The sequence below is a fragment of the Oncorhynchus masou genome, chromosome 18 (assembly GCF_036934945.1).
Source record: "Oncorhynchus masou masou isolate Uvic2021 chromosome 18, UVic_Omas_1.1, whole genome shotgun sequence".
Lineage (NCBI taxonomy): Eukaryota > Metazoa > Chordata > Actinopteri > Salmoniformes > Salmonidae > Oncorhynchus > Oncorhynchus masou.
Genome location: NC_088229.1, coordinates 58,322,632 through 58,346,560, shown reverse-complemented (window position 1 = coordinate 58,346,560; position 23,929 = coordinate 58,322,632). Strand labels below are relative to the sequence as shown.

Genomic DNA, 23,929 nt, shown 5'->3' with positions numbered 1-23,929 from the left:
AAGGGCTAGTATCGTTCTGTGCAGACTGGCAGGTATTATCCGGGCTATCCAGGCTAAAGCAGCAGGAGTCTGAGCTAAAGGTAAAGACCGCTAGCATAGGCTAACAATGACTAAATAGCTAGTAGCTAATTAGCTGGCTAGCTTCTGATGGAGGTTCCAGTTATAAGGTCTAAAAGAAATAGCTGTGTCACGCCCTGACCTTAGAGATCTTTATTATACTCTATGTTTGGTCAGGTCAGGGTGTGACTTGGGTGGGAAAGTCTATGTTTTCTATTTCTTTGTTTTTCGCCTGACAGAACTGTTTGCTTTCATTTTCACGTTTGTTATTTTGTTTGAGTGTTTTTGAATATTAAAATCATGAACACTTTCCACGCTGCGTCTTGGTTCACTTTTCATTCAACAAAAGAGAGCCGTTATAAGCTGATCCGTACCACATTGGGTGAGGCAGGTTGCAGGAATGTATAGCTATTTCAAAAATGGAAAATAGACATTGAAATGTATACAAAAGAAATACGAAAAAGACAATACTTACACTTGACGATAACAAACAGGTCTTTTTGCTGCGCCATCTTGGAAGTTATACCCTACACAGGATTATTTTACCACAAGTGGTGTAAAACTGCATGTGCTGTGTCAACAACATAATATCATAAGAATATGTCAAAAGTACTTTTAAGGCTGGTTTCAAAGCAACAGAACTTAGGGTTACTTGCGTAACCCTGGTTCTATGAGAACATGACTGAGATGTCTCACTTATGGGATTTGCTGTAGCGGATCAGTTACTTGAAGAATCAATCACACAACACCTGTTGTGAGCCCCTAACCTCCTTATCTGTATTTTGTATTTGTATCTATTAGCGATACCCATTCTCTTCCTGTAGTCCAAACATCTTAAGGCACTTACATTACACATAAAACAAAAGATACAACATTACTTCATATAACATTATTACACCACTACATATCTACAATACAAAATGTATAATACCACCATACGACAATATTACAATGTACGTGTGTGCTAACTTTTGTGTGCATATGCGTGTCTGTACCTGTGTATGTGTCTCTTCACAGTCTCCTCTGTTCCATAATGTGAATTTTTATCTGTTTTAAAAAATCTGATTCTACTGCTTGCATCAGTTACCCGATGTGGAATAGAGTTTTGTTTAGTCATGGCTCTATGTAGTACTGTGCGCCTTCCATAGTATGCTCTGGACTTGGGGATTGTGAAGAGACCTCTGGTGGCATGTCTTGTGGGGTATGCATGGGTGTCTGATCCGTGTGCTAGTAGTTTATACAAACAGCTTGGTGCATTCAGAAGGCAGAGCAGTGCTTTATTATGGACAAACCCCCCCCCCCCCCATCTTAGCTACTGCTGTATCAGCATGTTTTGACCATGACAGTTTCCAATCCAGGGTTACTCCGAGCAGTTTAGTCACCTCAACTTGCTAAATTTCCACATTATTCATTACAAGTTTTAGTTGAGGTTTAGGGTATAGTGAATGATTGATCCTAAATACAATCCTTTTAGTTTTTCAAATATTTAGGAATAACTTATTCCATGCCATTACCCTGAAACTAACAGCAGCTCTTTAATTCTTGGTGACAGGGGACAGTATTTTCACGTCCGGATGAAATGCATGCCCAAATTCAACTGCCTGCTACTCATCCCCAGAAGATAATATATGCATATTATTATTAGATTTGGATAGAAAACACTCTGAAGTTTCTAAAACTGTTTGAATCATGTCTGGAAGTATAACAGAACTTATTTAGCAGGCAAAACCCCGAGGACAAACCATTCAGATATTTTGTTTTGAGGTCACTCTCTTTTCAATGGGTTTTCATTGGGAATCCAGATTTCTAAGGGACCTTGTTGCATTTCTTATCGCTTCCACTGGATGTCAACAGTCTTTAGAAATCGTTTGAGGTTATTCCTTTGTGTAATGAAGAAGTACGGCCATCTTGAACGAGGGTCACTTGAAGTGTACTGTTAGATAGAGGCGCGTGACCAGAAAGCATGCTTCAGTTTGTTTTCTTCCTGTATTGAACACAGATCATCCCGTCTTCTATATGATCATTTATTTTAAAAAATACCAAAAGTTGTATTACAAAAGTAGTTTGAAATGTTTTGGCAAAGTTTACAGGTAACTTTTGAGATATTTTGTAGTCACATTGAGCAAGTGTTTTTCTGGATCAAACGCGCCAAATAAATGGACATTTTGGATATATATCGACAGAATTAATCGAACAAAAGGACCATTTCTGATGTTTATGGGACATATTGGAGTGCCAACAAAAGAAGCTCGTCAAAGGTTGGGCATGAATTATATTTTTATTTCTGCGTTTTTGTGTCGCGCCTGCAGGGTTGAAATATGGTTTCTCTCTTTGTTTATGAAGGTGCTATCCTCAGATAATAGCATCGATTGCTTTCGCCAAAAAAGCCTTTTTGAAATCTGACATGTTGGCTGGATTCACAACAAGTGTAGCTTTAATTTGCTATCTTGCATGTGTGATTTAATGAAAGTTTGATTTTTATAGTAATTTATTTGAATTTGGCACTCTGTATTTTTCCTGGCGTCCCACATATCCCAGGGGGGTTAAGTGTTTCAGTCATTTCAGTTGCTGTAGTAGCTGTTGTGTATACTGTTGAGTCATCCGCATACATAGACACACTGGCTTTACTCATGCCGTTAGTAAAGACTGAAAAAAGTGAGGGGCCTAGACAGTTGCCCTGGGGAATTCCTGATTCTTGATAATAAAAGAGAGCCGCACACTCTAGGAGCTCAGATGCAAAAAATTTTTGCATCTGAGCTCCTAGAGTGTTTCTCTCAGCCAATCCTCAATCATTTGCTTGTTGAATGTCCTTCCTTATAGGTGTGCTGCAAGTCTGTTGTCAATTTGTTTACTATAAAATAGCATTGTATACTGGTCAAATAATTTTCTCAAAAAGTTTACTAAGGGTTGGTAAAAGGCTGATTTGGCGGCTTCTTGAGCCGGTAAAGGTAGCGGAATTACTTTTGCATCCGTCCATGCCAGAGGGCACACACTTTCTAGTAGGCTTAAATATATGGCAAATAGGAGTGGCAATATCGTCCTCTATTATCCTCAGCAATTTTCCATCCAAGTTGTCAGACCCCGGGGGCTTGTCAATGTTGATGGACAACAATATTTGTTTCACCTCTTCCACACTCACTTTACAGAATTCAAAATGGCAATGCTTGTCTTTCATAATTTGGTCAGATATACTTGGATGTGTAGTGTCAGCGTTTGTTGCTGGCATGTCATGCCTAAGTTTGCAAATCTTGCAAGTGAAAAAGCCATTCAAGTTGTTGGCAATATCAGAGGGCTTTGTGATGAATGACCAATCTGATTCAATGAATGAGGGAGCTGAGTTTGCCTTTTTGTCCAACATTTAATTTAAGGTACTCCAAAGCTCCAAATATTTTTAGCGTTTCTTTGCTTCATAGTTTTGTTTCTAATTATTCTTATTCAGTTTTGTCAAATTATTTCTCAATTTGCAGTATGTTTGCCAGTTGGTTGTGCTGCCAGACTTATTTGCCATACCTTTTGCCTTATCCCTCTCAACCACACAATGTTTCAATTTCTCATCAATCCAAGGGGATTTAACCGTTTTTACAGTCGTTTTCGTAATGAGTGCTGCTTATTAGTAACTGGAATAAGCAATTTCATAAATGTGTCAAGTGCTGCATCTGGTTGCTCTTCACACCACAGACCAGCAAATATTATTTACATAATCAACATAAGAATCCCTACAAAACTGATTGTATGACTTCTTATACACTATATTAGGCCCAGCCTTTGGAACTTTAGTTTTCATAGATATGGCTACCATATTGTGATCACTACATCTGATGGATTTGGATACTGCTTTAAAGCTCATTTCTGCAGCACTAGGAAAGATGTGATCAATACATTGATGATTTCATTCCTGTGCTGTTTGTAACTACCCTGGTAGGTTGACTGATAACCTGAACCAGGTTGCATGCACTGGTTACAGTTTGACATTTTCTCTTGAGTGGGCAGCTTGATGAAAGCCAGTCAATATTCAAATCACCCAGAAAATCTACCTCTCTGTTGATGTCAGATACATTATCAAGAATTTCACAGATATTAACCAGATACTGATTGTTAGCACTTGGTGGTCTATAGCAGCTTCCCACAAAAATGGGCTTTAGGTGAGGCAGATGAACCTGTAGCTATATTACTTCAACAGTGTTTCACGTGAGATCCTCTCTAAGCTACAGGAATGTGGTTCTGAATATAGACGGCAACACCGCCACCATTGGCATTTCTGTCTTTTCTGTAGATGTTATAACCATGTGTTGCTACCACTGTATCATCAAAGGTATTATTAGAGATAGTCAGAATATGAATGTCATCTGTTACTAGTAAGTTATTGACTTCATGAACCTTGTTTCATGAAGGCTATTTTTATCACTTTTCTGGGATGTTTGATTGTTTTTTATTGCTTTACTGGGAAGCGTATCAGAAGTAGACATGCTCATGTTATTTATATCTGAGCTGAAAGTACATGGTGAGCTGTACATAGTGGACTTCCTACTAGGGCACACTGTCTAAGTGCTAACAGTATAATTTTGGTTTATAGGCACATGATTACTGCATACAATAGCTGTAGGATCAACAGAGGCAGTTAGTGGGACATAAATTAAGTTATTTATATTGTGTCTGCCAACAACCCATGGATAATTTACATTTGCTGCAGCATTATGACAACTCAGTGACACAATGGTAGGGATTAACTGACCTGGTCTTGGGTCATTGATATATCATTGTCTCAACGAAGCCATGAAATGCTTTGACAGAGTCCAGGAGACAAGATGATTTGGATGGTAGGGCATTTTCTGTTTCCAGAAGGTGTCAAAGTTATATATAAAAGTGACAGAGCTACTGCAATCTTTTAGCCAGATGTGTAATGCCAGTAGACTGCTGAATATTTATACCTGCGGCCCAACCATGGTAGCGGACCTGAAATAATTTGCCACGTTTTTGGAATCTTTCTGTGCTAGAATCAGTTCTTTAAAATTGCCCGTTCTCTGGTCATTCTCAAGTATGCCTTTCTTCATTGTGCTCTTGCTAACATGGAAATGCGGTGAGACATCTCAATCATATTCTCATAGAACTGGGCTTAAGGAAGTAACCCCAAGTACTATTTCTAATACTCGTTTCGATGTCTCACTTATGGGATATGGCCAATTCCCATATCGCAGACATGCTCTCCGAAGTCAGTGTAGTCCCAACAGCATCACACCTCAGAGGCACTGAGAACAGTATGCACCAACAGAGATGCAGTGACATCCAGTCAGTAAAACCTCATAGGGAGTGGCCCAAAATGCCGAATTTCAAATGTGTCGCAATAAGATGCCTTTGAACTAGAGGTCGACCGATTTATGATTTTTAATCGCCGATACTGATTATTGGAGGACCAAAAAAAAACGATACCGATTAATCGGACGATTTATATATATATATTTGTAATAATGACAATTACAACAATACTGAATGAACAATGAACACTTTTATTTTAACTTAATATAATACATCAATAAAATCAATTTAGTCTCAAGTAAATAATGAAACATGTTCAATTTGGTTTAAATAATGCAAAAACAAAGTGTTGCAGAAGAAAATAAAAGTGCAATATGTGCCATGTAAAAAAGCTAACGTTTCAGTTCCTTGCTCAGAACATAAGAACATATGAAAAGCTGGTGGTTCCTTTTAACATGAGTCTTCAATATTCCCAGGTAAGAAGTGTTAGGTTGTAGTTATTATAGGACTATTTCTCTCTATACGAGTTGTATTTCATATACCTTTGACTATTGCATGTTCTAATAGGTACTTTAGTATTGCCAGCCTAATCTCAGGAGTTGATAGGCTTGAAGTCATAAACAGCGCAATGCTTGAAGTATTGTGAAGAGCTGCTGGCAAACGCAATAAAGTGCTGTTTGAATGAATGCTTACGAGCCTGCTGCTGCCTACCACCGCTCAGTCAGACTGCTCTATCAAATCATAGACTTAATTGTAATATAATAACACACAGAAATATGAGCCTTAGTTTACGGATTTGACCATATTAATTCCGTATTTTATCTAACGGGTGGCATCCATAAGTCTAAATATTGCTGTTACATTGCACAACCTTCAATGTTAAGTCATAATTACGTAAAATTCTGGCAAATTAGTTCGCAACGAGCCAGGCGGCCCAAACTGTTGCATATACCCTGACTCTGCGTGCAATGAACGCAAGAGAAGTGACACAATTTCCCTAGTTTAATATTGCCTGCTAACATGAATTTCTTTGAACTAAATATGCAGGTTAAAAAATATATACATCTGTGTATTGATTTTAAGAAAGGCATTGATGTTTATGGTTAGGTACATTCGTGCAATGATTGTGCTTTTTTCGCAAATGCGCTTTTGTTAAATCATCCCCTGTTTGGCGAAGTTGGCTTTCTTTGTTAGGAAGAAATAGTCTTCACACAGTTTGCAACGAGCCAGGCGGCCCAAACTGCTGCATATACCCTGACTCTGTTGCACAGAATGCAAGAGAAGTGTCACAATTTCCCTAGTTAAAAGAAATTCATGTTGGCATGCAATATTAACTAAATATGCAGGTTTAAAAATCTATACTTGTGTATTGATTTTAAGAAAGGCGTTGATGTTTATGGTTAGGTACACATTGGTGCAACGACAGTGCTTTTTTCGCGAATGCGCTTGTTAAATCATCCGTTTGGCGAAGTAGGCTGTGATTCAATGATAAATTAACAGGCACCGCATTGATTATATGCAACGCAGGACAAGCTAGATAAACTAGTAATATCATCAACCATGTGTAGTTAACTAGTTTTATAAGATACGTTTAATGCTAGCTAGAGCCTTACCTGGGCTTCTTGCTGCACTCGCATAACAGGTAGTCAGCCTGCCACGCAGTTTCCTCGTGGAGTGCAATGTAATCGTCCATGATCGGTGTCCAAAAATGCAGATTACCGATTGTTATGGAAGTTCCGATTAATCGGTCGACCTCTACTATGAACATTGCACACCTCTGGTGGAATGAGCCTTCAGTCCCTCCAGGGCTGTAAACCCTTGCTATGATAAGCAAATATAATAGCCTCCGCTATCCAATGAGATGAGAGACGTTCCCACACTTGCAGGGCTCTCTCCCCCACCACAGCAAGGCTCATGACACGTCCTCTGGAGGCACAGACGTTGAGATCAGCAATGACGCAGATCTCCTCTCATAGGTCCTGTTTGGCAGTACCAGCGGCAAATCTGCCTGATAAGCTAACAGTAGGGACATTATGTTTTTCTTGAATATAGATTCAGAAAAGTACCGGTCTGTGCACTGGGGTTGGTGTGGTTGGCCAGCGACTGCTCAACTACCAAGGGATGTCCTGGTCTGGACTTTAGTGGACAAGGGCTAGCCCCAGTTGCGCTTGGCTTCCTCCATGCAAGCTGGGACAGCTGGGAGAAGTTTATTTCCTGGGACGGTATGAGAGGGGAGACTCCTCCTGTCGTATCAATCCCCTTTTGCACTGCCACCCCCCACGGGTGTGTGCCACTCAATATTGAGTCTGGCCGCTGCCAGTCTGCAGACATCGATAAGCCTGAATCAGTCATCGGGTATCGAAGGCCAGTCCTATCAAACTCATTGATGATGAGGTCCCCTTCTCCTTCCTCCACTGTAGAGTAATCGAACAACAGTTGGAGGTCCTCGGGTAAGCCTCCTCCACCTCAGCCCATGAGGGTTGAAGTTGCTGGGTGGCCTCCTCACCCGCAGGCTGTGTGGATGATGGGGCCCGTGAAGGGTTTGATCTATGCAGTCTTGGCTTAAGGGCGGGCTTATGAAAGTCCCTACAGTGCACACAGGACTAGGAGTTACCGAGTGATGCTTCAGCATGCTCTGCCCCCAGGCAGATGATACACAAAGAGTGTGTGTCCTTGCCTGATAGCATAGCCCCACACGGATACAAGTGTGACAGTAGTGGGGCAAGAGTCCTGCTCGGTTCTCCCTGTGCAGGGGTAGAAGGCTCCATGGCTCAGAGAAAATAGTTTTCCTTGCCTTTCGGCTAACAGCCTAACTAGTTAGCACAATGCTAGATGGAGAAAGTGTGTGTGTTCTTTGTGTCTCGACAAACAAAGTGTGTCTCTTGACCGTCGAGCTGTAAATCTAGGGTAGTCAGTTTAACCAACTCGGCACGGGTGAACGTGGGTTGATCTGGCCTTGCAGCAAGAGCTAGCCCTTTGAGTGTGATTAGCTAGCTTTCCAGCTAGCTAGCCAAGTTAGCTAAAGCCTTGCGGCATGGGCTAACCAAGTCTCGATAGCTAGCTGTGTAACACTAGCTTCCAAATAAATTATACTCCAAGCAAAACTTTCCTTTTGGTCAGTACTCGACAGGAGCTGAGGTCCTACGTTTGGCAGCGCTAACCTCACGGTTTGCCTGAGAACAATTGGGCGAGTGGTACCTTATAAAGAGGGGAGGGGCTCATCTCATTTGCCACTCGACCTGTCTGTCTCCAACAGATGTTGTGTGATTGGTTTGTCAAGTTTGTGATCTGCTAGAGAGAATCCCAGAAGTGAGACATTGAAACGAGTATTAGAAATATAACCAACATTTTCTCTATTATTTTGTCAGTAGAGTAATGATGATGCATCTAGTTGTTTCCTCCATTGATCTCTCTCTCTACACCTGTCTCTGGTTGTCCTCCAGTTCTGGTCCATGGGGTCCCAAAAGGCTCCTGAACCCGCCAGGCTGTTTGTGTGAGTGTATGTCACAGTGATTTATTGAACGACTGGATCGAATAATTGTCCATAGACCAGAGAGGCATCTGGTCACCTCGGCAACACAGATGTTGATCTGTGATCTCAGTCTGATCACATTTGTCATCCTGATACAGCTCTCTGTTAGTTGGTCGATTGATTAGTCAGGCCTTATGAGTACCACCTGTGTTTAGAGCTGATTTGCAACACAGAAATTTGCTAGGTGGGAGAAACAAAATGCTGGAATATTACATTAATTCACAGCAGCTGTTATGTTGTGGGCTACTACTGTAATGTAATACCAATGTTTTCAGTTTTACAATGATAAATACATGAAGTAAGCAAATTTAACAAAATATGCACTTCAACCAGTTTTCATTTACAATTAGGTTTTAATCGAATAATTTAATTGACTTTACATTAAAATAAAAGCCCAGGGCACGTTTCTTCACCTGGGCCATAGGAAGACTTCTACAGAGGTCAAAGGTTTTCCAATCATCCCTTTAAGAGAAATACCTGTTTAATCATAAGCTTCTGTGCTGAAATGAAACAAAATCAAATCATTGATAACCTGAGGCAATAAATCTATTTTTGCCTCTTTCTTTGTGATTTCTTCAGATTTTCATCTGGTATAAAAATTGATAAATATGGATGATTTTATTCTAATGTATCTCAATGAAATACTGTCATTTAAAAATAACTTACTTTTAAAACAGATGTGTTGATTTGTGTGTATTTAGCTGTAGCCTAATATAGTTAATTGATGTTGTGTACAGCTAGTGCATTATCTGTTTTCATGGAGTCAAGTTGGGTAATATTAAAACTTCTTCAGATAAAAAAGAAAAAGGCATGATGGAATTTTGCATTCCGATGATGCAGCATAGAAGCTGATGATGCTTTACCATGGATACCACCGAAACATTATAAGTAGGTACAAAGGTGTCACACATTAGGATACCAGAGCCTTCCCAGAAGGCAATGAGCATAAAGTCTAGGATTGGGACAAAAAGGCTTCATTCATCTCCCCAAAAATCTCTCTTAGCCTAAAAGTTCTAAAAAGCAACACATTATGTATAATTATTTAGGGCAAAGGATATCCCTGGGATAAAAGGACCACTAGGAAAATATCAGTCATTGTCGCCAGCTGAATGACCATCATGGTGTTTCTTCTTGTGCTAGTCTTACAGTACTATACCTCCTACTTCCCCCTTTCTTAGATACAAGGGCAGTTATTTTGGTGGAAGAGGAAAAGTAGTATTTTAGGGGACATGAACTGCACATTTCAATGAGGATTTCAATGATTTTATGACACAGCATAATATATTGTGTGCTATTTAGTAGAGCAGTGGATTATGGGTAGGCATAAATTCAAGGTATACATTTCATATGCTACGATTCATGCCAAAGATTAAAATTAGTCTGTCATGCACCTTAGTTTTCTTGCTTTACCTAGATACTGATAAATTACAAACTACTCAGTATATGTAACTAAGACAAAAACAAATCTGTAGATACTAAAATATGACATTTATTTGGTTTGAATTTAGAATTCTTTGCTTGATTTTGTGCTTGAAGTTGTTCCTAGATTATTAACATTCAAGACACCTTTCCTATTTATGACTCCTTTTGTTACTTCCATTCCAATTTGCATTTTAAATTGGGTTTTGGTACCTTTAGGCTTCCATATCATAGCAACACACCTTACAAATAATTTTTGTTATTGTACTCAGTCTTAATATAATGTATATAATGTTGTTCCGAACCCAACTTAACTCAGCTGCTCAGCTACTTCTTGAGTTATTGAACTTTGAAGAGCACTCCAGTAAATGAAGGACGAAAGATGTCTATACATTATGTTTTGGTGAAATCGCTCCTCGAGACTCAAAACATCGCTGTCAGAGAGATGAGTGTGGTGCCAGTTCTAAAACAGGTGCACCACGAGAGAATGGAGTCACCAGACTAGCCAAGCGGGTTCCACAAATAGACTCATGATAGCCAAATTTAGCTCCGTGCCATTCACCATTTATGTTTAGTACATAACAATGGAGGTGCATTTCAGTATTATTGCTTTTCATATTGTCTGTCCACCTGATCATGTAAGCCTATTGCTTATGAGATGTAATTGAATCAAATCAACTAAGGACTTTTTTCAACATATCACAGATAGTTTCTCGTGCTTAATAGGGGTTAATAGCTTGCTCTTTCAGTATGTTTCTAAAAACATGGGATTAATCATTTTACAAATTTTAACCCTGCCCCACATGCATATCCTGTGTAGACCATTAGGAAAATATTGATGACAGTTTTCGAGCAAAGCAAAGCTTGAAGGAATAATACACTATTTTAAACTGTATTTAGTATTTTTTTCATTAGTCCATTGTCGATATAGTCCGAAAATGTCAGCAAGTTTTCAAGATGTAGGACTTTCAAAAAGCAAATTGTCATTACACCATCATCATGAGTGGAGTATTCCTTTAACACACATCAATTTACCTGGTAAAGTACCATTCTTTCTGCATACTATTTGAACTTTTCTATCAAAAGGGATTTGATAGCATACAATAACTGCTCTTTACTTATAAAGATATTAGAGGGGAAACACTTTATACATGTGAAGGCCCTCAATCCTCATTGAGTTCAATTCATCAAACATTCATCAAACCGGTTCTCTTTGTAGAATTATGCAATGGTGATTGGACGACATCATAACATCTTCTACGGAAATCCATTCCGTTTCTGTCCCTTGATATAATTAATGATGTGCATAGATTTGTTTTTAAAGAGAATAAAAAAAGAGAGAAAAAAAGAAATGTAATGATATTTTCCCTATAGTTGTTTCACACTTCATTAAGGTCAGAATAATCCTGTGTTATTTTAATGTTTTAAGCAAGGCGGTATCAAAATTATCAATTCAATTTATTTTCTTTCTAGAGAATTTTGAGATGTTCCCCCCTGCCCATTCTAAATTAATTTACTGCATTACTATTGGCCTACTCCTAAATTCGGCTAATAGTGCAAATTATATGTATTTATCATAACTGGTTCAAATTAAAGTTGTGAAACTACGTTGTGCTTCAATGGCTCGTTGATGGTTAAATGATTTAGCATGGTTCATTGCTTCTGAATGCTGCAGTACACTGCAGTTACAGGAATTGTCAAAGTGTCATCGAACTCTGTTACAGCGATTGGGAATCTCAGCAATGTGGGAAGCGTATGGGTAGCTTTAAACTCTAACACTATCATTTGTGCCCAACAGCAAGTTGAAATAGCAAAAATATTTTTTTAAGTATGTTTTTTGAAAAACGGTACTCCACACAAAACAACTTATCTAAGCAATAATATGAACACCTAGTATTGGATTATTAGGTCTTGTCATTATACCTGCTCGATGCATCATTGAAACTCAAATGACATTATGAAAAAAATATTCAAGTTTCCATGAAGGAATAAGGTCCTTCACAGGCCTTTTCCTTTTGTTGACGACATTCTCTACCACAGTTTTGCGAGCTGCGTACTCTTGCTTTCACCTATTCCTTCCAAACAGTATCCCTCTTTCCCTTTCACTGTCCCATTATTTTCTTTCCAACCTATTACAGTAGTCAGCTTTTCCTATGGCACTTTGCATTGTTCTGCATTTTTACCCTTGGAAGGAAAGAAAACGTATCAAAAGTTGACCCCGGGTAGGTACAAGGGCAGGGGTCATATCTCTGACTCCCTGCGGTACGACCTTTGGTCCAGTCCCCTAGTGGTCTGTATCCTCTCGAACTCGTGTCGACTGGTCCGGTCTGGACTGTTCAGGTTGGCCAGCACTCTGACACCACCGCTCACGCCCACGCCCACCACATCCTCTTCCTCGTCCTCGTCCCGGCTGAGGAAGGCCAGCTCGTTCTCGTAACAGAAGGAGTTGGAGGTGGGCACCAGGAATTTGTTCTCCACCATGTCCTTGGCACTGTAACGCGGGGTGGACGGTACCTCGTAGGTCTTGTGAAAGTGAGAGTAATCCACCTTGTACAGGTTCTTCTCCTCGAAGAGCACCGGCTCGAACCGGTGACCCCACAGCACCTCCGTGGCCAGGTAGGAGCTGCGCGCCTGTGTGGTCATGGCAGTCGCCTCGACCATTCCCTCCAGTATGACCACGATCTCAAAGTCTGCCGTCTCCAGGTCATTTTTACCAATCCCATAGAGTGGACTATCCTCATCAATCTCATGGATAATCGTAATGGGTGACACCAAGAAAATCCTGTCCAGGCCTTTGTCAAAACCCACATTGATGTCTATTTGGTCCAAGGGGATGTACTCCCCTTCGTCAGTGATCCGGGGTTTGATGAGCTGAGCTCTGACATGGGCCTCTACAATGTGACTCTTCCTCAGGTTCCCCACCCTCCACATGAGGCACAGCTTGCTGTCGCGCATGGCGATCACTGCATTGTGGCTGAACAGCAGCGTCTGTGCCCGCTTCTTGGGCCGTGCCATCTTGGCCATAATGGCGCCAATCATGAAGCAGTCAATGATGCAGCCCACGATGGACTGGAAGACCACCATGAAGACTGCGACGGGACACTCCTCCGTCACGCAGCGGTAGCCGTAGCCGATGGTCGACTGGGTTTCGATGGAGAACAGGAAGGCGGCCACGAAGCCGTTGACTTGCAGAACGCAGGGCGTGAAGTTGTCGTCTCCAGCCGGGTTGTCAAGGTCGCCGTGGAGTAACGCTATGACCCAGAAGGCCAGGCCAAAGGCCAGCCAAGACAACACGAACACCAGCGTGAACAGCACCAGCATGTAGCGCCAACGGATGTCCACGCACGTGGTGAACATATCGGCCATGTAGCGCGATGACTTGTCCTCCATGTTGGCGAACTGCACATTGCACTGGCCATTCTTCTTGACGAAGCGGTTGCGGACCTTGCGGCGTGTGTGGATTTTGCCGTTGCCAAAGCCATTCATTCCACCACTGCTGCCGCCGTGCATGTTGGTGAGCCGCAGCGCCTCCTCCTCGGATGACACAATGCTGTAACGGTTGAGACGCCCCACACTCATGCTGGCCACGTAGGCCCGGGCTGCAGGGTCGGGAGTAGGTGGGAGGTCCCGGATGTCCCAATGTGTGATCACTCAGAGGTCCTTTCCAGTGGTGTCACTGCCAGAGCCCCATCTCAGCCGGTCATAGCCAGGGAGAACGTGTGCTGTGTGGGTTGTTGTACTCTTGGCCGACCACTCCCTGAGGAGAGAAGAGAGGGATACGGACGTCAGTACTTTAAAAAAACTGTCATATTACAGCATATCAGTATCAAAGTACTTCACCATTTAAGACTCTGGGGAACTGCACTACAAAGACATTTATTTGGTGTAATTCATGCACACATAATCCATTATGCCACTGGGCTTTCATAAGTAGTCTTCAGGCTATTGCCACATGCCACAAAACCACATTTCACATAATCCATTGACACCAAAACCTTAAATGATGTCGTCACCATACCGTATAAGATTCCTTAAATGTTTTGTACATTATGGTGATATTATTATGGCCTTAGTGCTATTACCATGATTCTTGACAAAATGCTAGAGTTTTATCATGAATTAGTTTTCAATATGAATGGCAAAAGACTCACACCCTGTCCCCCACCCCCTCCCTTTACCTCCTGCTTCCGAAGCCTGATCACGACTCACACATTCATTCCGAATGGCCCTTTTCAGAAGTATTTTTGTTGATTGCCGGGCAAAGTGGAGAGGAGCTCGCTAGATCCAGACACTTCTCTCACAAGACGTTTCCTGTGCTTTTATCGGCCACTTGCTTAGAACCGATGAGATGCTACCAGACATCATTCACTATTTTTTTTGCAGCCTTCTTTACGCTATAGTACACACAGTCAGCAGAATTATCAGATTTCAGCTACATCAACACTAGGACGTAGTGGAAAGTTCAACATGGTAAAGCTTCCTATCTCAGCGGTGTGTTCATTTACGTACTGAGCTCTTCTGGCTGTCATGTCAGCATTGCACTCAATTTGATCAAGTCTTTTTTTTTTTGCCTGTGTGTGTGTGTGTGTGTGTGTGTGTGTGTGTGTGTGTGTGTGTGCGTGTGTTTAATTCAGGATTCCCAGGGGACTCCTGTGCGTGCCACAGTTTTCATGGGTGCGCCATCACAGATGTTAAGCACAGGGCCAGAAGGAGAGGGAGAGACACACTTGGTCTAAAAATGAAAATGTTCTGTCACTTACTTAGCCAGGTTTCAAGCTCTATTTACTTGACCTGATTCAGTATAATTTGCAGTATTATTAATCACGCAACGAGGATGGTGTAAGATTTACAGCATTTTACCATCTAATTACTTTGGTAACTAGTTTATAATAGCAATATGGCAACTTGGGTGTTTGTGATATATGGCCAATATACCACGGCTAAGGGCTGATCTTAGGCACGACGCAATGTGAAGTGCCTGGATACAGCCCTTAGCCGTGGTATAATGGCCATATATCACAAACACCCAAGGTGCCTTATTGCTAATATAAACTGGTTACCAAAGTAATTAGAGCAGTAAAAATAAATGTTTTGTCATATCCGTGGTATATCCGTGGTACGGTCTGATATACCACGGCTGTCAGCCAATCAGCATTCAAGGCTAGAACCACCCAGTTTATAAATACGTATACTGCATTTCTCCACCCTCTGCTTGTGTGCATGTTCAATACTAGACGGAAACCTTTCTCATGGTTAAGTGATCAATCATTCACATTTAAAACATATTTGTATAGAATTAAAATAAACATGTACGTACTAAAGAATAACATATTTATTCACGCACACATGCAGAAACACACACAGAAACACACACACACTGTATATAACGTCTTTTTCTTGCGCCACACACGCCATACATCACACTAGCCTTAGGTTTACAAACACATTTGCCAATCTGTAATGATTTATCCATCTCTGTATAGATATTGTCTACTAATTTACTAGACCTCGGCTACGAAGGGCCACAGATGTGACCTGGGCCACAGACGTCACCTGGTCCACATCATGTCCAGTCTCCAGGGTAACCAGCAGAGCAGGGTAAAAGTGTCTATAGGCCCCCAGTAGCCAGCCACAGGTCCCTCTGGATCCCCAGACAGTCCCTGTCTCATCCCTATACCCCGGATCAACACTCTGAAGGCTTGACGGTGTACAACCGTCCACTGACGTGCACTACTAAATCCCTCCAGTCCTTCCCTCTCTCTACCACAGCCTCTCAGTCTCACTCCAATCACCATGAACGCACAGTAGTTGGCTGTACTCTACAGCCAGGTCTAACAGAGTTGCTATGTCAACTGCTGTAATATATTATGACAGCTATGTCTGCTTTTGTGCCCTCTTCCAAAGTATTTGATGATCCCATGATAATGTATCACCACTACTGTTACTGCACACATACCATATATCATTTGAAACAATACATATTTTTTCTTAATCACTACTATCGCAAAAGTTTGCAATGTAAAGAGTCTACGGAAGGTTTCAGCATTTCACTATGTTTGTATTCCATGCCATCCATCTTCTAGCTTGCTCCCCATCCCCTTACGTCCGACAACGGTCCTCATGTCATACTGTCTGTAGTAGTATATCAGGCAACACATGAATTGATTAAATGAAAGTAAAACCCCCTGTGTGTGCTTCAAGTCATTAGTTATGTGCCTCCAGGTATATGCTGGAGAAAGTATTTCGCAACATGCTGCATTAATGGATTTGCAGCCAATGGAGTTTGACTTAGGAGTCACAATGCGGAGAATGTATGCTTTGTTAGAATGCCGAACTTATTTGTATTCGACAGTAGGTGGTTTAGGTGATGATTTTCTTTTAGCACAGCTGAATCTAGATTAGTCATGTACAGTATAGAGCTTCACCAATCCTCTTACCTTACTTTATGTCTGTCTATGTTATAAATGCAACAAAAGTAGACCGCTACACCAACTATAACTCTGCCTTTAATTCTATTTTCTTTATATGCTAAATAGATTTCATTGAGGTATGGAAATATGGCAAAATGTAGTCGTTACCTTTATGTTCCAGCAAACACATACAGCATACCTCCGTGTGTGTGTGTGTGTGTGTGTGTGTGTGTGTGTGTGTGTGTGTGTGTGTGTGTGTGTGTGTGTGTGTGTGTGTGTGTGTGTGTGTGTGTGTGTGTGTGTGTGTGTGTGTGTGTGTGTGTGTGTGAAAAGACAGATTTGCAGAGTCGATGCCAAGAATACCACGGCACGTGAGAGAAATCATACCTTGTGTGGCATACCTTTGCTGCATTTCTACATTGTCATTCCTTTCACTTTCAAATAACCTGACTACAGGATGACTTTGTTATGTCTGAAATAGCAACCAAAGTACAACTCATGAGTGCGTCTTTGTAGAAAGTACAATGTGGTTATTACTCACATATAGGACAACATAGGATCATACATAGGATAACACACAGGATCACACACAGGATCTTACACAGGATCACACACAAGTGAACAAAGCATGGAGGTGATATGAGTGTGCAGGTAAGGTGAAATGCTTTTGTATGATCCTGATGGGGTTCGATTATGTGTAAAAAATGACGAAGGATGGGGGGGTGGAACACGAGGCCGGGAGGAAAAGGGGGTACTCCATCTCAAGGAAAGCAGGAAAGCAGGAAATCGAACACGGCGACTGTGATCGCAGCCAGCACCCTTTGTCCATTGTTCAGGAAGAGCTCAGGATCAGGTGTCATCGTATTTTCCTATGGCTCACCTCATCACCCGTGTAGTCTCAAGTGACCTACATATTTTCCTACTGAGTAGCTCACCACTTAACTGCAGGGGACACAATTTGGGAGCACACCTTCGTAGTACAGCATTGTACATCTGCCGTGTCCAGTTGCATGGGCAGTTTGTTACTACGTTTAATGCATTCGACAATGTAATAGTGACCACAGAAATAGAATGACTATTGTTCACTCTATTTCTATCATAGTGAACTTCATTCAAGACAGGATCTGACCATGGCAAGGGAAAGGCAAACTCTGATAGTCAGCCATTTTCTACAACGTTATGTGTCTCTCCTGATAAAAGACAGACTGATAACTCTAGCGGCTGGGACAATAGTTTGTGTTTGAAATTCCGTCTGAAGTTACTGTTCAGCTGAAACCAAAAGAGATAAGCGTGTGTGTGTGTGTGTGTGTGTGTGTGTGTGTGTGTGTGTGTGTGTGTGTGTGTGTGTGTGTGTGTGTGTGTGTGCGTGTGTATTTGTGCTTATGCAGGGTGCATCATAATCATTCATTGCTTTATTGCAAATCGGTGATTTAACGATCATCCTATCGTCACTTCTATGTGTTACTGAACAAGACAATCTGTCTGAATATCTCCCGTGGTCACTTTTTTTCATCCACCTGTATTCTTTTGATCAATTAAATGATTACAGGCCAATCCCACTAGGGGGCGTCCCAAAGGCTCGGCTCTATAAAGGTCCATGGCTCGGAAACCCCATGCTGTTTATGTTGTTAATTGACCTCTTAGCTCATGACACCAAGCAAGTGAACATTAGACGTTTATTTACAAAACGCTATATCACATTTGTGTTTTTTCATTAGAAAATATTTTTTATTAATATATTTTTACATGTGCATGATTTTTTTTGGGGGGGGGAAACGCTATATATCCATTTTTTGTTGTTGCTGGAATGGCATGTTCGTACCCTGTATATTTGACTGTGGTGTGTAGTTGTTTCACCTAACTATCTTTAGATTAATGCACTTACTGTAAGTCTCTTTGGATAAGAGCACCTGCTTCATGACTAAAATTTCAAATGTAAATGTTTTATACAGATCTCATATCACTGTATTTACTTATTATTATTTTAATATTGATGTCACAAATGTATCATTTGTACAGTTCTTTATAAAAAAAATGTGGTTATTTGTTACATTTGAATGTGTAAAACCTAGCAGTACTACTTATTTCTCTGCGAGTCGGGCAGCAAGTAGCCTAGTGGTTAGAGCATTGGACTAGTAACCGAAAGGTTGCAAGAATGAATCCCTGAGCCGACAAGGTAAAAGTATGTCATTCTGCCCCTGAACAACGCAGTTAACCCACTGTTCCTAGACCAGTTAACCCAGTGTTCCTAGGCTGTCATTGAAAACAAGAATTTGTTCTTAACTGACTTGCCTAGTAAAATACAAAAAAAATAAAGTGAGGGGGATATATGGCATTTAGCAAAAAAACATGGTTATTTGTCTCTCTGAAATGAAACCATCAAGTGCTACATTTTAAACAAGTACATGTCTGTCATTTAACAACCCCAGGCCATGTATTGGATAATGAAAAAACACACCAATCTCTTTCATAATGTCTTTAAACAATTAAAGCTACTTTACCAACATATAGAGCTTTGGAATGAAATCCCCAGTTTAATAAATGTAGTAAGTAGTACATGTTTCATACCCACTTACTCTAGTATGTGATTCAATGTTCTAGTCACTGCGAAAACCACTGAGTACTTATTAAAATATAAAATATGAACCTTACTATACATAAACTCTAATATAGATGTACATTTGTATTGCACATAGTGCGACATGCTGCGTAGGCCAGGAGTAGCTTACATGATATAATAAAACTTAAATGTCTTGAATTTTTTATTCTATTTTCATATCTGACCACATATTCAAATCTAAACTTAAGTATGTATAATGAATGGATTCAACCAAGACAATCTAATGGCATCAGTTATGTACGTAATATGAAGCTAAGGTTTGTGGTGTGCTATTGAGATGACAGGCAGGCAGGATCTGACCATTGATATATCTGGGAAACACAGAGCACTGCCGTACATCAACTTGAATGCTCTTGGTATTTTTTAAATAAAATGTAAACTCTTTGGTTATATCTTGAGTACAGTACTTTTAGGAGATTCACTCAGATAACACAGCTTTCCTGTGGAGTTGATAATGACAGCTGTCTGCTGGACAAAGCTCCATACATGATCAAGTTGAATAATCAAGTTTAGTGCGCATCATGCCAAAAAAAAAAAAACTGTCATGATTGCAACTAGTGGTCCATAATCATTGTATACGATCTCCTTAATGGATTTAACCTCAGAGAAATATGTGTTGATTTGGTACTCAGACAATCGTTTAGAATTCTGAGGGTAGAACGTGTGCATGAGGTGTGGATTGAAATGTATTATTACATGAAGCGCTGTCTGGAACAGGTGTAGGCTAAGCATCATACAGTCATCTCATACCAGCCTTAGATGTGAAGTGATACTGTAGGTGTCAGGAGGATCACATACACAATCCATATACTGGATATACTGGGCTGTTAATGAGGAAGACTTCACTGAATACATCAAAACACTATCTATCCATTTTCAGAAATGTTGGTAAATGAGATTTTATTGTTGAAAGAAATCATAAGAAAAGAGATGGGTGTGTTTTTTCATGATCTAATTGTGGCATGGGGTTGTTCAATGACATGTATTTGATTCAAATCTATCACTTGATGGTTTCATTTCAGAGAAACAAATAATCTTGTTTTTTTGCTAAATGCCATATATCCCCCTCACTCTATAAATAAGCAGTATTGCCTGGTTTTACAGTCAAATGCAACAAAAAAAAAATACATTTTTAATAAACAACTGTACAAATGCTACATTTGTGACATCAATGTATATATTTTTGTAAACTTTTTTTTCAATACAGTAATATGAGATCTGTATGTAAAACATTTGGTAGATGCTCTTATCCAGAGCGACTTACAGTAGGTGCATTCATCATAAGATAGCTCGGTGAGAAAAACACGTATCACGGTCAAATATACAGGATACGAACGTTCCTTTCCAGCTAAACAATGGATATATTGCATTTTGCACTAAAAAACAACAACATTTTCATACACATCTCAAATCTATGAATACAATATCTGAGAACAGTAATATTTTACACACACATGAAACTTCCCATAAGTCATCATATCTGATGAAAAAACACAAAAATTGGGGGATAAAGCGTTTTGGAAATAAACTTTTCATATCGACAAGAAGATCTGCCTTCTCTTTTACACAGCAACATACCTGTACTATAGGAATTTAGATTGGACAAGACAAAGGACTTGGCATTTATTATTACACTAAACCCCATTACGTAATTGCTGTCCCCACCAATATCCCACCAATGATGAGGAAAAGCAGTTGATGAAAGAGCAGAGTCAAACATGATGTGAAGTTTCTTACCTTATATTATCCACCTGGTTCTTCTTCTACCCCACTTTAGAGCTGAAACACAGTGTCCTCCTGGCTCATATCCCAGCTAACCAATCTGAAGCATCATTCTCCCTCCGAGTTTAAGCCACCAGAGCTGGTCTCTCCCTCTGTGATTCCTAAGGGTAGAACCACTCCATCCTTTTCAGCCACAGACACAGAAACCCTTTGAATTTCTTCATCATTGAGCTCTATATCTGCTATCTTTCCTTCCTCTGTTGTTGTCAGTCAGCCAGTTCTTCCTACATACATCGCACATACGTGCAATGCCACTGTGGTCAATTGGTCCCCACAAAGAACAAAACCATGACAAATGTGTGTATTTTCTTCTCTTTGACTGAATCACTCTGTCCTCAGTTTGTCCTCCGTTGCTGGGCGTAAACAAAGGTATCTAACAGTTTCCCAATGTGAAAAAAGGCTTTGTATCCCCATCTTCTGAACTCCCTCAGCACTTGTGTTCATTGACAATCTTTAGTAACATTGAAGTCCTTTGTCACATTTCCCATAAAAATGTTGAATTAAAAGAGATAATTACCTCTGCTTATTAGCTGAACAGCCTCTCTATCAATATTTGCAACCTGATCTAGTTCTGCTGGCAGCAGTTCTCTCTCTCGCTCTCTTTTTCTCTCACTGTTTCTTGCTCACTCACTCCCTGCATCTCTTCTCCCACTCCCTTCTCTCTCGTTGTGTCACAGAAGCTGCCATTTGCAGCCACTGTTCCCTCCCTCCCTCCCTCCCTCCCTCCCTCCCTCCCTCCCTCCCTCCCTCCCTCCCTCCCTCCCTCCCTCCCTCCCTCCCTCCCTCCCTCCCCTCTGTCTCTGTCTGTCTGTTTGTCTGCCTCTGTCTCTCTTTCTCTCTGTCTCTCTCTCTCTCCCCTCTCCCACAGCATGGCACAGTCTGTGGACAGTAACCTGATCGACAGACGTATCATTCAAATGCCCAGGACAGTGTAGCAGTGTATACATGCTGCCTTCAGATCACATTGGGAATAGTTTTTATTTTGGTAAATGACTTAACTGCAAACGGAGTGTAACTGTTGGGGGATCTCACACATTGCTACATACTGACTGCCCAATCCACATTACAGTAGCAACATCTTGCCTGTTCATGTCCTCTCAGTGCCCCCTGTCACAGTTTAATTTCATGACGACTACAAAGTCATATCAGATAGCTCTACATACAACGTGGTCATATCAGTTGTGTTCCCAGGTTACTACACTGTCAGGTGTTACTGAACTGGCCTTTTCAGTCAGAGGTGAGGATAGTGAGGATGTTGAGTGTTCTCAACATGCATGCCTGTCTTAAATGTATCCCATGCATTATTTGGTGCTCTGTGGGAGTGTCGCTGTGACGATGGAGTGGATACAGTGTATTGATAGATCATGCAGCTGAGCTGGGTGACTTGGTGCGGAGAGACACCCTTCACACTTGCCCAGTGTGTAATCAGTATTGACCCAGGGCGTGTGTGTGTGTGTGTGTGTCTGCAGACATGGTTAAGGTTTTGGCATCTCCGCAACATGTCTGGCATCCTGACACTCTCCTGAAAGTGGAAGTTAAGTGAAAATGTGGCGGTCATTTCCTTCTGTGTTGAACTCTACTTATTAGGTTTTACAAGGAGATCAACAGGTGGCCTAATTTCTTGTTTTCTTCTTCTCTGTCTCCAGAAATAAAGTAAAACAGTGAGTCATCAGTAAGAGCCTTTCAATTTCAAATGTCTCTATGAAGGTAGTCTTTCTGTGGTCTGTCTGGAGGATGTAGCACATAACCGTAAATCATTTTCCATCCTCATTATAATGCAGCAGTGCCTTGTTTGGTCTCAAGGTGTTTAAGAACCATTTCAACCTGTAGCTCTCCTGGCTATTGATGCTGTGGAACATTCTACTGCGTTACCCTTGACAACTCCGAGCAGTGACATTATATTTGACGACGCTCGGTGAGGCTTTGCACGCTCTCCTTTTCTCACATTTATCAGAGAACCAGTCATCAGTCAAACCCTAAAAGAGATGACAATTACTCAGGGGGAGGAGGAGAATGAGAAGACTCTAAATACAGCCTGACTGCGTTACAGCCCATCTTTATCACTTTATGAATCATCAGCACTGTGGCTGTTTTTATGGTGCGTTTGAAAAAAAGACTATTTTTTTATGTTATCTTTCCCTTTTTTTGAGGTCTTTCTTTTCCCCCAAACTCAGCCTATCCTCTGATTTTATCTGTCAATGTGATCAGGGACAACCTGACTCTTCATAATGGCAATCTAGCGTCATTTGCATTGAGATGATGATGAATGCTGTCAATTAGCTGGAGGTCTAGAGGACACCGGTTTCTTCAACGTGCCACTGCGAGAGTTTGCATTCGACTCCACTGCACTGTTGCTGCAGTGCCTCACTATGGAGTGTGAGTAAAGAGCACGAGAACAACACCAATGAACGACAGGTGGTAGTGTATGTACTGCATAGCAATTCTTCACACATCACTTGCGCGAGAGGGTTCGGTCTCCTAGGGAGAGGTGTGAGTGAGATATATGGCTTCCGTGGATACAGGGACCGTACATACAGCATCACGAGCCATGTTGTTTTGCCTGGTGCTACACGGGCGACTACCGCCATAGTGAAAGAGAGGAGAGCGCTCCAACCGCCCCTCACTCATCCAAACAGAGACCCACTCTGGCCATGACTCATCATGAGAGAGAGGTCAAGAGAAGAGAGAGTGAGATAGAGAGAGGACCAGAGAAGAGAGAGATGGAGAGAGAGAAAAAAGAGGCGAGAACGAGCACAAGAGACAAGCGAGAGACTATGAGAGAGGGAGAACACGAGGGAGGAGAGAGAGAGCAATAGATACCCACTCCTGCCAGCCAGCTGTACTCAGCAGCGGGGT

General features: G+C 41.1%; 1 protein-coding gene across 1 annotated transcript; it reads right to left on the bottom strand.

Annotated features, from left to right (window-relative positions):
* Positions 1–5,540: 5,540 nt before the first annotated feature.
* On the bottom strand, positions 5,541–21,740 carry kcnj12a (potassium inwardly rectifying channel subfamily J member 12a). Its single transcript, XM_064923922.1, has 2 exons — positions 21,029–21,740; positions 5,541–14,018 (listed from the first exon to the last, which is right to left on the bottom strand). Exon 2 carries the CDS (start codon positions 13,838–13,840, stop codon positions 12,503–12,505), a length of 1,338 nt encoding a protein of 445 aa, XP_064779994.1. The 5' UTR covers positions 13,841–14,018; positions 21,029–21,740; the 3' UTR covers positions 5,541–12,502.
* Between the last annotated feature and the right edge of the window lie 2,189 nt (positions 21,741–23,929).

Bases quoted from the DNA above. Each gene is read 5' to 3' on its own strand.
- kcnj12a (XM_064923922.1), bottom strand. From the start codon at position 13,840: ATGAGTGTGGGGCGTCTCAACCGTTACAGCATTGTGTCATCCGAGGAG.